Here is a 14,072-nt window from a genome sequence, read left to right as displayed (position 1 = left end):
TGTTAACCTATGAGCAACTACAATTGTGGTTCTGCTCATCCTTACTTTATCTAATGCTTTCGTGCTATATGTTCAAAATCTAGATATGAAGTTACGCACATTAGCGGCTTTTGTAGTTGCGGTGATTTCCTCTTCTATCACATCGCCTATTTTGCCATAAGCAGAGATGGATATGGGGGGATTGCACTGGGCTTAGTCCCTCCAAGGCCCAAGAAATTTATTTGTTTAATGCATTTTTCAATTTTTTTTTAAAATAGTTTTTGTGTGTAAAATTATTTTTTTCCCATATTAGTCAGGTTTGAAATTTTGTAATCCGGTCTTAAATCCAATTCTGGATCTGTCCCTAACCATAAGCAATGCTTTTCACATATGGTTTCGTTGAAGAGAATTGATTCTTACCTCACCAATCCCATTTGTTGTCTCAAGACTGATGTTGAATCTTCAGAATTTCCAATTGTTCAATAATATTTGGCTGAGTCTGAAGAGTAGAATCTCTCTTTTAGACTGATGATTGTTGATCTTCCGCTGCCACTCTCACAAACAAGAGCAACAAGCTGAAAAATTAAATTGAAGTTTAAAGCCAAGTAAGATAAAAACAAAGACAGGAATTGAGCATGTTTGGTATTTTATTATTTTTTATTGAAATCTACTAAAAATTTGAATTTTATTGAAACCAAGCAAGAACTTAGTTTGATTTCAAGATTTAGAATTTTTATTCAAATATTTCACCCACAAAATTAATAAAGAAGGGTATTTTACAGAATAACCTGGCAATTGTTCTATGCATATTTGCCATTTTTTTAATATTTAAATATTTTCAATTTAATATTGATCTAACTTTTTGGAAAGTAATAACGATATAAATTTTGCATGTATATAATTCAGTACAATAGTAAAAATTAATTTTATTGATGATAAAAAATGACAGGCATGATTAGATCAACTTATTTGTAGTTTATGGAATAACTGATAGGATTATTGCGCTAAATGGGATTTTCGCGAGGGATAGATTTTTGAGATAATGTTTTAACATGCTGGCTTAGATATCAAAACCAATGACAAGATCTTTACAAGGCAATGATGAACCTAGCGTTTATGGGAAATGTCGAGTTTTGTGAAGAACTGGATTTTGATGAGTTTACTAATAAGTTCTATAATGAAGTGCACATTGTTGGCTACTTGAAAGAGTTTTTGGTGATTTTTCCCCATGTTATCTGGAAGGACTGTCATCTGTAATATTATTGGATTAAGACTTGAGGGTGGTGTTCCTGTGTCAAGCAATGTTGCAACTGTAGTGGGCCTTTCATATTTTTTTTGGATAAAATGTTTTACTTCAATCATTGGTATTGCCTAGGAAAGATTTATGAGCTACATGTTAAATCATTCCTGCATACAGTCAGTGCAATATCATTACTTATCTTTATTTATAGCTTATTATACAAAAGTTGATCACCGTACATCAAACTACGATGTCGATTCTATATGTGTGTCACCATCCTAGTTGAAGAGAATTTTATTGGTTATTGATGTTGACAATTCAAGTAATTATTTCACAAATGACATAGTTGTTGTCTAAGTTATAATTATCTGTCACCTAGACAATCATTACTTTCTTTTGATTGGTAGAGTAAGAGAGCAAAATGAGATGTGACACTTGTTCGCTCATGATTGGTCATATGCGAGGTGGTGTCATCAATAGTGGAAAGCCTTTTTTGAGAGCAATAATATATTTTCAGTTAAGGCAAAGAGTGGCCTAGTTGAATGGAAAGGCTCTCAACCTAGCCTCAAATTGGGCTATTGCAATACTACTTTTAATCTTTTTGAAGTGAGATTGAAGTGGGTTTTGAGTTTGATCGCTAATAGATGTGATGTATTATTTGTAACACGTTAAACAATGCTGTAAAAAAATGGTGTGTGTACTATTTTCATTTTCAAGTTTCTCTTTAACTCCACTAGTATCACTTGTGTCATGGTTACAAACTACAATAACGATGATAAATCTTATTATGGACGACCACAATGTCATCCATCCCACATGGAGTAGACATGCATTTCCAAATTGAAAAGGGCAACAATTACTTCTATAACAAGCAATTTTTATTATTTGAAGTTAAAAAAGTAATCATGCCCTTTAATTTAAAAAAAAAAATGTTTTGAGTAGTATTTGTTTGAAAAATGTGTGGTTGAATAAAGGGAAAAGTTTTGAATTCACGTGTAAAATATATTTATTGTGTGAATATTTATTGTGTGAATATATAATTAAAAATGAGGAAGAAAAATAAATTAAAACAAACTAAATTAAAGGCACCAAACGTGGGCATAATCTCGTCTTCGCAGCAGCACGACATTAGCCTTCTGTCCCTTTTCCCAAGTAGTAGCCGTGATGACTCAAAATGACAACATTTCGCGCCATATTCAAAACATTCCAGCTTTTTCCCATATCACTCACCACTCAAACTGTGAATTTATCTGCCACTCTTACAAAGCAATCAAAATCCTTCATGGACATTGCAGAAAATTTTAAACGTAGTACCACATTCTCTGGTAATTACATTTCTGTCCTCTGTGATCACTTAAAGAACCAAAGATTGCAAGAAGCACGAGCCCTTTTTGATAAAATTCCGTTTTCTAATGTCCGTTTGTTGACAAAAATGATTTCTTGCTATGTAGAAAATTGTAGACTGGAAGAAGCATTGAAACTGTTCGATAAAATGCCTGATAAAGACACAGTCCTGTGGAATTTAATGATAAAGGGGTGCATAGATTGGGGGAATTTGGAGATGGGTTTGAGGCTTTTCAGTGAAATGCCTGAAAAGAATGTGGTTTCTTGTACTACAGTGATGAACGGCTTATTGAAGTTTGGGAGGGTCGAAGAGGCTAAGAGGTTGTTTGAGGAGATGCCGGTGAGGGATATAGCAGCATGGAATGCGATGATTCATGGATATTTTGAGAATGGGAGAGTGGAGGAGGCTTTGACGTTGTTTGATGGTATGCCTAATAGGAATGTGATCTCATGGACTTCAATAATTAGTGGGTTAGGTCAACATGGAAGGAATTGTGAGGCTTTATCAATTTTTTGGAAGATGGTGGGGTTGGGGATGAGGCCTACTTCAAGTACTTTTGCATGTGCAATAACAGCTTGTGCTAATATTGGGGAATTATGCCTAGGTAGTCAAGTTCATGGGCTTGTTATGAAGCTTGGTTGTGTTTTTGATGTGTATGTTATTGCTTCACTAATTACTCTTTATGCAAATTGCAAAGAGATGAATTATTCTTTTAAGGTTTTTGATGAGAAGTTGCACATGAATGTGGTTACATGGACATCTCTTTTGACGGGTTATAGCGTTAACGGTAAGCATGGAGATGCATTGAAAGTTTTTGGTGATATGATTAGAGTGGGAGTTATTCCTAACCAATCTTCCTTCACCAGTGCCTTGAACTCATGCTGTGAAATGAAGGCTGTTGCGTGGGGCAAGGAGATTCATGGTGCAGCCATCAAGCTAGGGTTTGAGAGAGACGTCTATGTGGGAAATACTCTTGTTCTTTTGTATACTGCTTGTGGAAATATCAGCAATGGATTGAGCAAATTCAATGAAATTGCTGAGAAGAATATTGTGTCCTGGAACACAATTATTGTTGGATGTGCGCAACACGGATATGGCAAGTGGGCACTGACACTCTTCAGCCAAATGGTAAAAGCAAGAGTTGATCCAGATGATATCACATTCACTGGGTTGCTCAATGCTTGTAGCCACTCTGGTATGTTACGAGAAGGAATATGCTTCTTTGAATATCTATGTCAATGTACAGCTATGGAGAAAAAGCTTGAGCACTTTGCATGCATGGTGGATGTCCTTTGCCGAAATGGGAAGCTTGATGAAGCAGAGGAGTTGGTGAAAACCATGCCTATAGAAGCAAATTTGTCGATATGGCTCGCTTTGCTTAATGGCTGCAGAATGCATTCAAATTTGGAAGTGGCAGAACGTGCTTGCAGCAACATTTTAGACATAGATCCACGTTGCAGTGCAGCGTATGTATTGTTGTCTAACACGTATGCATCTGCTGGTAGATGGGCTGATGTTTCAAGAATTAGAAAAAATATGAAAAATAGTGACAGTATAAAACAACCAGGCTGCAGTTGGGTTACTGAAAAGTGAGCTTGGCATTCATTTATATACGGGGATAAGTCCATCCTTGATGTAAGAAAATACACGAAAGCTGGATTGACTGGTTTTAAGGTCCAGCTTGAGGAACCTTTGTTCACAATTCAAAGTTATTGTTTCTTTGATTGGCTGGATGAAGTCTTATATGACGGTGAATGAGAGAGAGGTCTAAAGCAACTGAAACTACGGCCCATGATTGAGATTGGTTGAGAATCATCAGCAGCAACTTTCCATTGCATGACAGAGAGAACTGTTAAAAAATGAGGACTAAATACAAGGGTTGGCATCTCCTATGTTCTTTCATGTTGCTACAGAAAAAATGTTTCCATAATTCTGATCTCAAGTGGGCAATTGTAGGCATGGCATGATTTCTTTTCTCACCTGCATCAAATTAGGGCTTCAGTTGACAGATCAGAGAGATCTTTTGATTGAAAAAGCCTCCTATACTTGAAAAGGGCGTTAGAAATGTCACACAATTGACAACAAAAATGATGAGGATTAAACAAATGATAAGGAGACCAGAAAATCTTGGAGTGATAAGCTTGTTAAATTCAAATTAAAAGATAAATGCAAGTTGTTAATTTGTTATTTGATGTTTGTATAGACATTAGTTACAAAATAGTGGAGAGTTGTTACCATTATTTTATTATAAATAGGAATAAATATGTGCTAGGTGCTTAGGGCCTATTATCATCATTCAATAATGTTATAATCAGTCTTTTATTTATTTTTTTCACTTCCTTTTCGTATTTTCTTCTTGGTATTAGAGCCATTGTAAGCACTTGGCACGCTATAAGTCATTTCCTCCACTATCACTTTACTATTTGTAAATGTTGACAACTCCTTTACACACCTCTCATTAATTCTCATCTATCAAATACATCCCATCAAATTCAAACAAAACAACAGAAGCAACAAATTTCATACCAAAATTGACAAATGAGTTCAAAAACAGGTTGATCATTTTACCAATGAAAAACCTCATTCCCATCAAATACAACACATCGAATCCAAACAATAAAAAGAAAAAAAAAAGAAATTCACACCAAAATGAACAAATCCATTGCCTTGTGAAAGTCCGACCCCCTCATTCATGGTTGGATCATCTCAACAGTTTGAAGAAACCCTCAAACTAATTAAAGGCTTCAACACAACCCATGCAGTATGGGATGCATTTGAAATGCTTACATACACGACATATCTTCACAAGAATGAAGATAAAAATCATTGTTGGCTTCTTTACCAAACCAATGTCCATGGTAGCTTTCAAATTTTCAAAAACAAACCGTGCCTTCAGCCCGAGCACAGTTTGCGAGAGGATGTTAGAAATGTCACACAATTGGCAACAGAAATGATGAGGATCAAACAAGTGATAAGGAGACCAGAAAATCTTGGAGTGATAAGCTTGTTAAATTCAAATTAAAAGATAAATGCAAGTTGTTAATTTGTTATTTGATATTTGGATAGACATTAGTCACAAAATAGTGGGAGTTGTTACCCTTATTTTATTATAAATAGGAATAAATGTGTGTTAGGTGCTTATGGTCTATGGTCACCATTCAATAATGTTATAATCAGTGTTTTATTTATTTTTTTCACTTCCTTTTTGTATTTTCTTCTAAGGGGCAATCAATTGAGATGTGAAGAGACGGGCTTATTAGAAGTACAAGAATAAATGCTTGCAAATTCCCTCCCTCCATATTTTGCTATGTCTGTTAAATAATACTCTTCTTGGTTTGACTTTATTTAGTTGAAATGCTTAGAGGTAGGACACCAAAAGGAAGAGCGCTTTTGTTACCAGAGTCGATCCAGATGCCAAAATGTCTCAAATTGAGGAGGCCTTGGAGAAACTCTATGCCAGCAACCAACTTGCAAATCGCTTGGACCAACTTAGTTTTTTTGTAATGAAAGACAGGTAAAGTAGTGTGGTTACTTGATTAAGAGCTATGTAATTTTGAAAAGTACATCCAACGATTGAGATACAACCATGAATGACAAATTGATATAAATTATTGTCCAAGAGTACTTTTTAAGGGTCAAGATAACCTCCTATAAGGAAAGTTACACAGTTTGTACTTGAATGTAAAATTTCAGAAGTGTAAACTGGCAGATTAGTAATTGAAATGGTTGTGGAACAATACCCTTCTATCTGCTTGGTAGCATTCGGAATTTCGACTACTCCGTCAAGTGTGTGACCTGAAAAACGAAGGCGGGGCTTCATCCCCCGTTTTACCTCCGGCGTGAGAATTAGTTTTTAGACTTGGAAAAAATACAATTGGAATTCAGATGGCTAGAGAGAGAGAGAGAGAGAGAGAGCCCTTTACCTGTGTCACATCCGGGGGCATTTATAGATATTGGGAGCTGGATAACCACTGGGCGATTGTGGTGCCACGTGTCCCACGTTGGCATTTCCACTACCCCCACGTTCTGAGTAGAGGGTCTTTAACTTCCCGCCTGGAGGTTGTTCCCGTATTAACTGCCATAGAACCTAGTCAATTCACTAGAGGTTTTATGGCTAAGTGTTTGGATAGGCAATTTCATGCATGTTGAAGATTTCGTGTAGAGGTAGAGCGATTTCTAGGGGTAGTGGTAGAGCGCCCCCTGGGAGTTGTAGTAGAGCGCCCCTGGGAGGGGTCGACACCCTCGCGTAGTGGTAGAGCACCCCCTAGGGGTTGTGGTAGATTGCCCCTGGGGGGGTCAACAGCCTCACGTAGTAGTAGAACGCCCCCTGGGGGTTGTGGTAGAGCTCTCCATAGGGGGGTCGACGACCTCGTGTAGTGGTAGAGCGCCCCTAGGGGTTAATGGCCGTGCATGGTGGTCGAGCACCACTTGGGGATAGTGGTAGAGCACACCTTAAGTGTCGATGGCCTTGCATTGAAGTGCAATGATCCATCTTGTTTGTTATCGAGGGTGGCTTCCTCTACCAACCTATATCATTAGCCCCCTATCCCTTGTCGATGTTTTCGGCGAGGGGTAGCAATTTTCTTTATCTGGGTTGGTTTGAAATTTTTTTTTTTTTTATATCCTCGCGCTCTTCTACCTTGCGATCTTAATGGATTCTAACTTACATGTGTAGGGACAGAGCTTGATCTTGAAGGGATCATGGATTCAATGCCCGACTAGGGGTAGGGGGATGAGGCGGATCCATCACCTATCCCTTCAAAGAGAAAGAGGGCGGCCGACCAAGGGGGGAAGTCTCGGACGATCAACTAGAACTCCCAGCCTTTATATGAGCCTCGTGAGGTGGCTCCAGCTCTTAGGCCGGGTGCTTCCAGCCGTGCACGGTGTGAGCGCAAGGATTTACTTCCCAACTTCGAGTTTCCTCCTACCCGGGGCTATCATGAGATGGGGGTGCTCAAGTCTTTGGTGACACCCGCTCGTTCTAGAGTAATTGCAGGGCGCAGTGCAGACGACATTGAAAGGGCTGCGAGTGTTTATCTCCAGAGGGTGCGTTTCCAATTTCACATTTTCTTTTATGTTGGGTCTTTCCTTTTAAGCTTGGTTTTAACACTTGACTTTTATTCTACCCCCTCATTTCTTAGGTGGTAGCCCTCCAGACCGGACTCGCTGAATCGAATCGCATCCTAGTCTCGGAGTTGAAGACTCTTACTGAAGAAAAGAAAAAAGGAGGCTCATCACTACAAGAAAAAGATATCCCCCTTGAGGAAATCTCTAGAGATGTCGGATGCTCGGCTCACGAGCAAGAGACGGAGAACGACAACTTGCGTTCTATTTTGGCTCATGCTCCAGAGGAGGCGATTGAGAAGTATAAGGCCTCAGCTGAGTATGCCAGAGATCTTGAGATATCTGTGGAGCAATATAAGACGCCGACTGATTATGCTAAGGCTTTGAATTCTTATGGAGGGAAGGCGATGGCAGCGTCTATCAAACTTTCCAAGGAATGGATTATGGCCGAGCATCCTTCTATAGACCCTTCTAGTCTAGATAGGTTTCTTGCGCAGCGCAAGGGGAAGGAGAGTGGAGCACAGTTATCCAGGTCACTTGGACATTCATTACGAGGTGGTAGTGGGGATGTCTCCCCTTCGAGCTAAAGCATTTCTTAGTTGTTGTTTTCTTTGCTAGCTTTTCTTTTTTCGTGTTTACTTTTGTTTATCTCATTATCTCCTACTTGTCTGAGGTGTGGGCAAGAATTTCTCATATGTATAAATACATTTTTCGTTCGCTATTATTAGTGTTGAGTGCATTGTTCCTTAACTTGCTGTCTCTCGTGTCGTTCTTCTTCATTTTCTTTTCACTGTTTGATAGTGCGAGGGAGTGGCTGTCAGAGTTTAGTGGTCGATGGCCCTAGCCAATTTTAGCCTTGTGTTACCCCGTGCCTAGCCGTGTTGGCTATGTCGACCGTCGGGAGAGGGGTCTAGCGGTTAAGGGCCTTAGTCAATTTTGGCTTGTTAAGGTTTCCGCCTAACTGCGTAGGATATGTCGACCGTCGAGAGAGGGGTCTAGCGGTTAAGAGCCTTAGCCAATTTTTGGCTTAATAAGGCTCTCCGCCTAGTCGTGTAGGCTATGTCGATCGTCTGGAGAGGGGTCTAGCGGTTAAGGGCCTTAGCCAATTTTTGGCTTGTTAAGGCTCTCCGTCTAGCCGCGTATGCTATGTCGACCTTCAGGAAAGGAGTCTAGCGGTTAAGGGTCTTAGCTAATTTTTGTTTGTTAAGGCTCTCCACCTAGCCGCGTAGGCTATGTCGAACACTTTCTGCAGACATGTCACATGGTCAACGGCCTTAACACTTTTTACCACCATATCGTCGACGTAGGCTTCTATGACATTTCCAATCAACTCCTAGAAGACCCTATTCACCATCCTCTGGTAAGTTGCCCCTGCATTCGTTAGGTCAAAAGGCATGGCAGTGTAACAGTAGGTTCCAGAATCTGTGATGAACGATGTCTTCTCCTGGTCGCACTCAGCCATAGAGATTTGATGATACCCCGAGAAAACGTCTAGGAAGCGAGCCTCTCGTAACCCGATGTGGCGTCGACGAGGTGGTATATCCGTGGGAGCGGGTATGAGTCCTTAGGGCATGCCTTATTCAATCTGGTATAATCTACGCACATTCGCCACTTCCCATTTGACTTTTTTACTAGCACAATGTTGGCTAACCATTCGGGTACCGTACCTCTCGGATGAAACATGCTTGCATTAGCTTTTCCACTTCCGCCCTTACTATTTCTTACCTTTCGGGGGTGAGGTTCTTTTTCTTCTGCTTTACTGGTTTGGCTTCAGGTAGGACTCCGAGGCGATGCTGATCGAGTGCTGGGCTGACCCCAGTAATATCACTTGGGCTCCATGCAAAGACGTCTAGGTTGTCTGTCAGGCACCTCACCAGCTTTCCTTTTTCGTCAGAGTCCAACTTAGCCCCGATGCTGACCTCCCGGCCCTCCATTATGGAAATCTTTTCGATCTTAAGTGGCTCAATCCGCCCTCTCGGAGGTTCGACTTCAAACATCATGACTGATGGGGCTCTTCTAACTGATATACTGTTGACATAACATTTCCTGGATGCTTGCTGATCTCCCCGCACACACCTGACTCCCCTGTTGTCAGGAATTTCAGGACTGGTGATAGGTCGAGGGGATGGCCCCAGCTGCGTTGAGTAACGGCCGACCGTAGATTGCATTATAGGCCATGGGGGTCTTAAAAGACCAAAAAGCTTGCCACAATTACCACAGTGGTCGGATCTGTGCCTAGCGTGACCGGGAGCTCTACAGTACCTTCTGGGATCACCGTGGCTCCTCCATAGCCTTGCAAGGGGGTGTTCACGATTTTTAACTTGTCAAGTGGGACCTTCAGGCCTAAAAAAGTGTCCCAAGTGAGTACATTTGCGGCACTTCCCCCGTCGACCAATACTCTTTTGACATCAAAATCAGCTATGTCGCCTACTATTACTAGGGCATCATCATGGGGGTGTGCCACACCTACCAAGTCTTCCTCGCCAAAAGTGATGCTTTGGCTGAACCTTGCCTTCTTTTGGATGGAGCAAATCCTGAGAGAGCGCGCGTAGCTTTTCCTTGCTGAGTTTGAATCTCCCCCTCCTGCTAACCCTCATGTAATCATGTTTATCACTCCGGCCCTAGGTGGGGAACGATCCTCCATCTTTTGCTTCCCCCGGTTATCCTTCACATACTTGCCAAGAGACCCCGCCTTAGGTAGCGCTCGATCTCCTCCTTCAGTTGCAGGCACTCTTCAGTATCATGCCCGTGATCCTTGTGGAAATGACAATATCTACCCTGGTTTCTTTTGCCCGCTGGCGTTACCATGGGTCTCGGCCATTTTAGCTCTTTCATATCTCATATTTCCATCAATAGTTTGGCATGGGGGGTGTTTGAAGGGGTGAACGCCCTGGACTCCTCTCGTTTGTGCCTGGCTGGCCAGTCTTGGGCGGCCTCTTTCACCATCTGCTCACTCCTTGGCCTATTTTTGTTGGCAGGTCTTAGCTCGTCCCCGGCCTTGCGCTTGTGACTTTCTACTTCCCATCTCTCTCTGAGGTTCTTTGTGACCTTCTCCGCCTCCTCAACATCAACATACTTGTCTCCCTTTTTCAATAGGTCGTGCATTGATTCTGGGGGGGGTTCTTAGAAAGTGACATCTTGAAAGCTCGGTTCCGAGTTCCATTCATCAACGCAGTCACCACCGCCGACATCTGAAGGTCCTCTATTCCAAGGGTCGCACGGCTAAATCTAGCCAGATATTCCTACAGAGACTCATCTTTCTCCTGGACCACCTGCATCAGTCCAATGGTTGTCCTCCTCTTTCTTTTGCTACTCGGGAAGTAGGCTACAAAGCTCCTGGAAAGTTCATCAGATGCTCGGATAGATCGGGGGGGGCAAGTGTTGCCACCCAGTCTCTGGCTTCCTTCCTGAGAGTCGGGGGAAAAGACCAGCACATTACCCCATCGGGTGCTACATAGAGTCTCATCAGATCAACGAAGGTCCGCAGATGGTCAAGTGGATCTGTGACCCCATCGTAAGCCTCTATCATATGCTGCTTAAAGCCTTTAGGTAAAGGGACCGCCATGATCTCGGGCGCAAATGGTCCTCTTATAGGACAATCGGCCGCGCTTCTCTTTTCTTTTAGAAATTACGTCATCAATTTTCTTCGTCATGATCTCTTCCATTCTCCGCTCCAGATCTGCCGGGGAAGGGACGGACTGCAAGACCGTCATCCCTGGAGCCCCCGAGCCTGTGATCACCGATTGGATGGTACTGGGGTAGAGGCGGAGCCTCTACCAAATGTGGTGGAATGGCGGCTCTTTGCGTTTGATTCTGCAAGAGGGTCATCATGACCGCTAACTAGGTCTCTAGGGCGCTGAACTGGCTTTGCGTCACATACTACGACGGCGGCGGCAGATCGTGGCCTCCGACGATCGATTCTGATTCTGCCTCCGTCGTTGCTGCTCTTAGGCGAGTGTCACTTCGTGTTTGTCTTCTCGACATGACCTTTGTGTTCAGTGGAAGAAATTCCCACAGACGGCGCCAATGAAATGGTTGTGGAACAATACCCTTCTATCTGTCTGGTAGCGTTCGGCGTCCGACTACTCCGTCAAGTGTGTGACCTGAAAAACGAAGGCGGGGCTTTGTTCACGAAATAATTCTTTCGATTTAAAACTACCACAAGTGTACGGTTCGTAACAAGTAATAAAGTGAATTTTTAAAAGTCCGAATATCATCCCTCAGAGATTGAGTAGTTCAATTCTATATAATCTAGCCTTAAACGAATCTAATTGAGTGATAATATGGTCTAAATGCAAAAAACACTAATTTTAATTAAAAACTCTAATTTCTATTGAAAACCTTAATTTCGAAATTTCTCTAATTAAACGACTCAAACACTCAAATAAATGAAATTATGCAAATTCAAAAGTTAATTTAGGGAAATGAATCAAACTAAAGTCACTAGGGTCACGAATCCCCAATTGAAGTTATAAAAACCCTAATTTCATAAAATTAATGACCCGATGGAAATTTGCCAATTCAATGTTCCTAATTCTATCCAATATATTCTCTCAATATATATTAGACCTATTCTTGCACACCACCAGCCTATATCTCTATGGATGATGCAAATATACAAGAATGCATGTGGTTTTGTGAACAATTAAAGAATTACATACAACATAGAGGTATATCTCTATCCCCTATCGGACCCTATGTTAATTTACACCTTATCGAACCTATTCCACTTCTCTCGAATGTAAGAAATAAGTCATCAACACTCACACAATCATTGGCCACTATTTGTAAAAGAAAATTAATGCATGTAAACCAATCAAATTATCCAAACGAGTCTTTATATTAAATTCATGAAATATGGAATTAAAATAACAAACAACGATTCATCGATCACCTAGTAATTGAAAACCTAGCCTAGAATATTCATAATTACAAAAAAAAAAATGAAATTAATAAATAGAAGGAATAGCACCCGTATGAAAATTCTTGAAATCTTGAATAAAACCTTGAAAACCCGTTTGAATTCTTGTGAAATTGCCTTCAAGTTCATGTTCCTTGCCTCCAAAAGTTGCATTTTTCTTCTCCCTGGAAGTTCTGCCCTATTTCTGATGAATTTTGGCTTTTATATCATGTCCTAGCGAAACCCCGAAAGAGTTTCAATTCATAACGGAAGTTCAGAATTTTCGTCAAATTTTCAAGCCATGCGGCCGCATGGTTCAAATTTTCTGCTCAACAAAATCCCTGCCTCCTCATGTGCGACCGCATGGTATAGTTACATGCGACCGCAAGGTTGTAACTTTACAACCTTGCTATCTTGGTCCCTGAACCCCGTTTTCTCTTTTCTTGATCTCTTTTCTTTCTTTCCTTTGTTTCATTATCAAATATTGACTCCTAATTGATGTTTGGGTCAATCAATTCCTTGATCACTTGCTCCGCTCATCTTTTGATTAATTATAATTTAGTCCTTCATCTTTCACTTTTCTTCAATTCAGTCCAATGTTATTTCTTTCTTCCTCCGATCATCTTGTATCGTCCTCAAACTCATACTTGATATATTTTCATTCTAGTTCTGCACTTTAGCTCAACTTTCCAATATTTGCACCTTTGGTCCCCGAACTATTATTTTGTTCCATTTTGGTCCCTTTTCGGCTCTTTTCTTCTGAATTTCATCTTTTCCATAGAAACACCTACATTGCATGAATTTAATGAGATTAAGTCACAATTCAATTACTTTGTCCATATTTAAGTCATATTTGTGAACTAAATAAGAGTGTAAGCACACTTATCAAATCCCCCAAATTTAAACTATTGTTTGTCCTCAATCAATGTAGTGACTTAATGCTAAACAAACATGGCTTAATAGCTTGCCGTGTCTGAGGATTGGACTTAGTAATAATAATAGAAACAATATCAAGAGTGCGAGAATTGAATCAACCTTTACTCATCAAATGCAATACTCAACGTGTGTGTGTGAGCTCATGCCAACATATCAAGCTTATGATTAGTTTATTCCCCACCCATAGTGGTCAAATTTATCCTTACGTCACTCGAGAGATACACAATCCCCAAATGTATTATTTTCACACAATTTCTCCGGGGTGTATTCTAAGGTTAGGAGTTTAAACAATTCTAATCCTTACCCTCTCTTAGTTTGGATAGATTTTACCATTACAAGTTCACATATCAACAAGTAGAGACTCTCCTTATTTTGATTGCTTCAGCCTTTAGGATTAAAATTAAGCTACTTGCCTCGCATTGAGGTTATAGTTCTATCAACCAAATGTCCAACGAGGGCTTTTATTTTTTAATTTTTTTTGTGTCATCTTCTCATTTGCTTTCTATATAACCCATGTAACGAGCTTTAGGCGATGACTCCCAAACCAGTTGGCTTTTTTTTTTTTTGTAAAGACATCCACACATCCTTAGTGACTTTTTAGGGTCCAC

General features: G+C 40.6%; 2 protein-coding genes across 2 annotated transcripts; one reads left to right on the top strand and one right to left on the bottom strand.

Annotated features, from left to right (window-relative positions):
- Positions 1 to 2,330: 2,330 nt before the first annotated feature.
- Positions 2,331 to 4,875, top strand: LOC111397126 (pentatricopeptide repeat-containing protein At5g46460, mitochondrial). The gene has a single exon (XM_023023873.1). It carries the CDS (start codon positions 2,394 to 2,396, stop codon positions 4,155 to 4,157), a length of 1,764 nt encoding a protein of 587 aa, XP_022879641.1. The 5' UTR covers positions 2,331 to 2,393; the 3' UTR covers positions 4,158 to 4,875.
- Positions 4,876 to 9,813: 4,938 nt separating this feature from the next.
- On the bottom strand, positions 9,814 to 10,436 carry LOC111397950. Its single transcript, XM_023024912.1, has 2 exons — positions 10,304 to 10,436; positions 9,814 to 10,211 (listed from the first exon to the last, which is right to left on the bottom strand). The coding sequence occupies exons 1-2, from the start codon at positions 10,434 to 10,436 to the stop codon at positions 9,814 to 9,816; spliced, it is 531 nt and encodes a 176-aa protein (XP_022880680.1).
- Positions 10,437 to 14,072: the final 3,636 nt, after the last annotated feature.

The sequence above is a fragment of the Olea europaea genome, chromosome 7, assembly GCF_002742605.1.
Source record: "Olea europaea var. sylvestris chromosome 7, O_europaea_v1, whole genome shotgun sequence".
NCBI lineage: Eukaryota > Viridiplantae > Streptophyta > Magnoliopsida > Lamiales > Oleaceae > Olea > Olea europaea.
The sequence above is the reverse complement of the archived record's forward strand: the minus strand, read 5'-3'. Positions and strand labels throughout refer to the sequence as shown.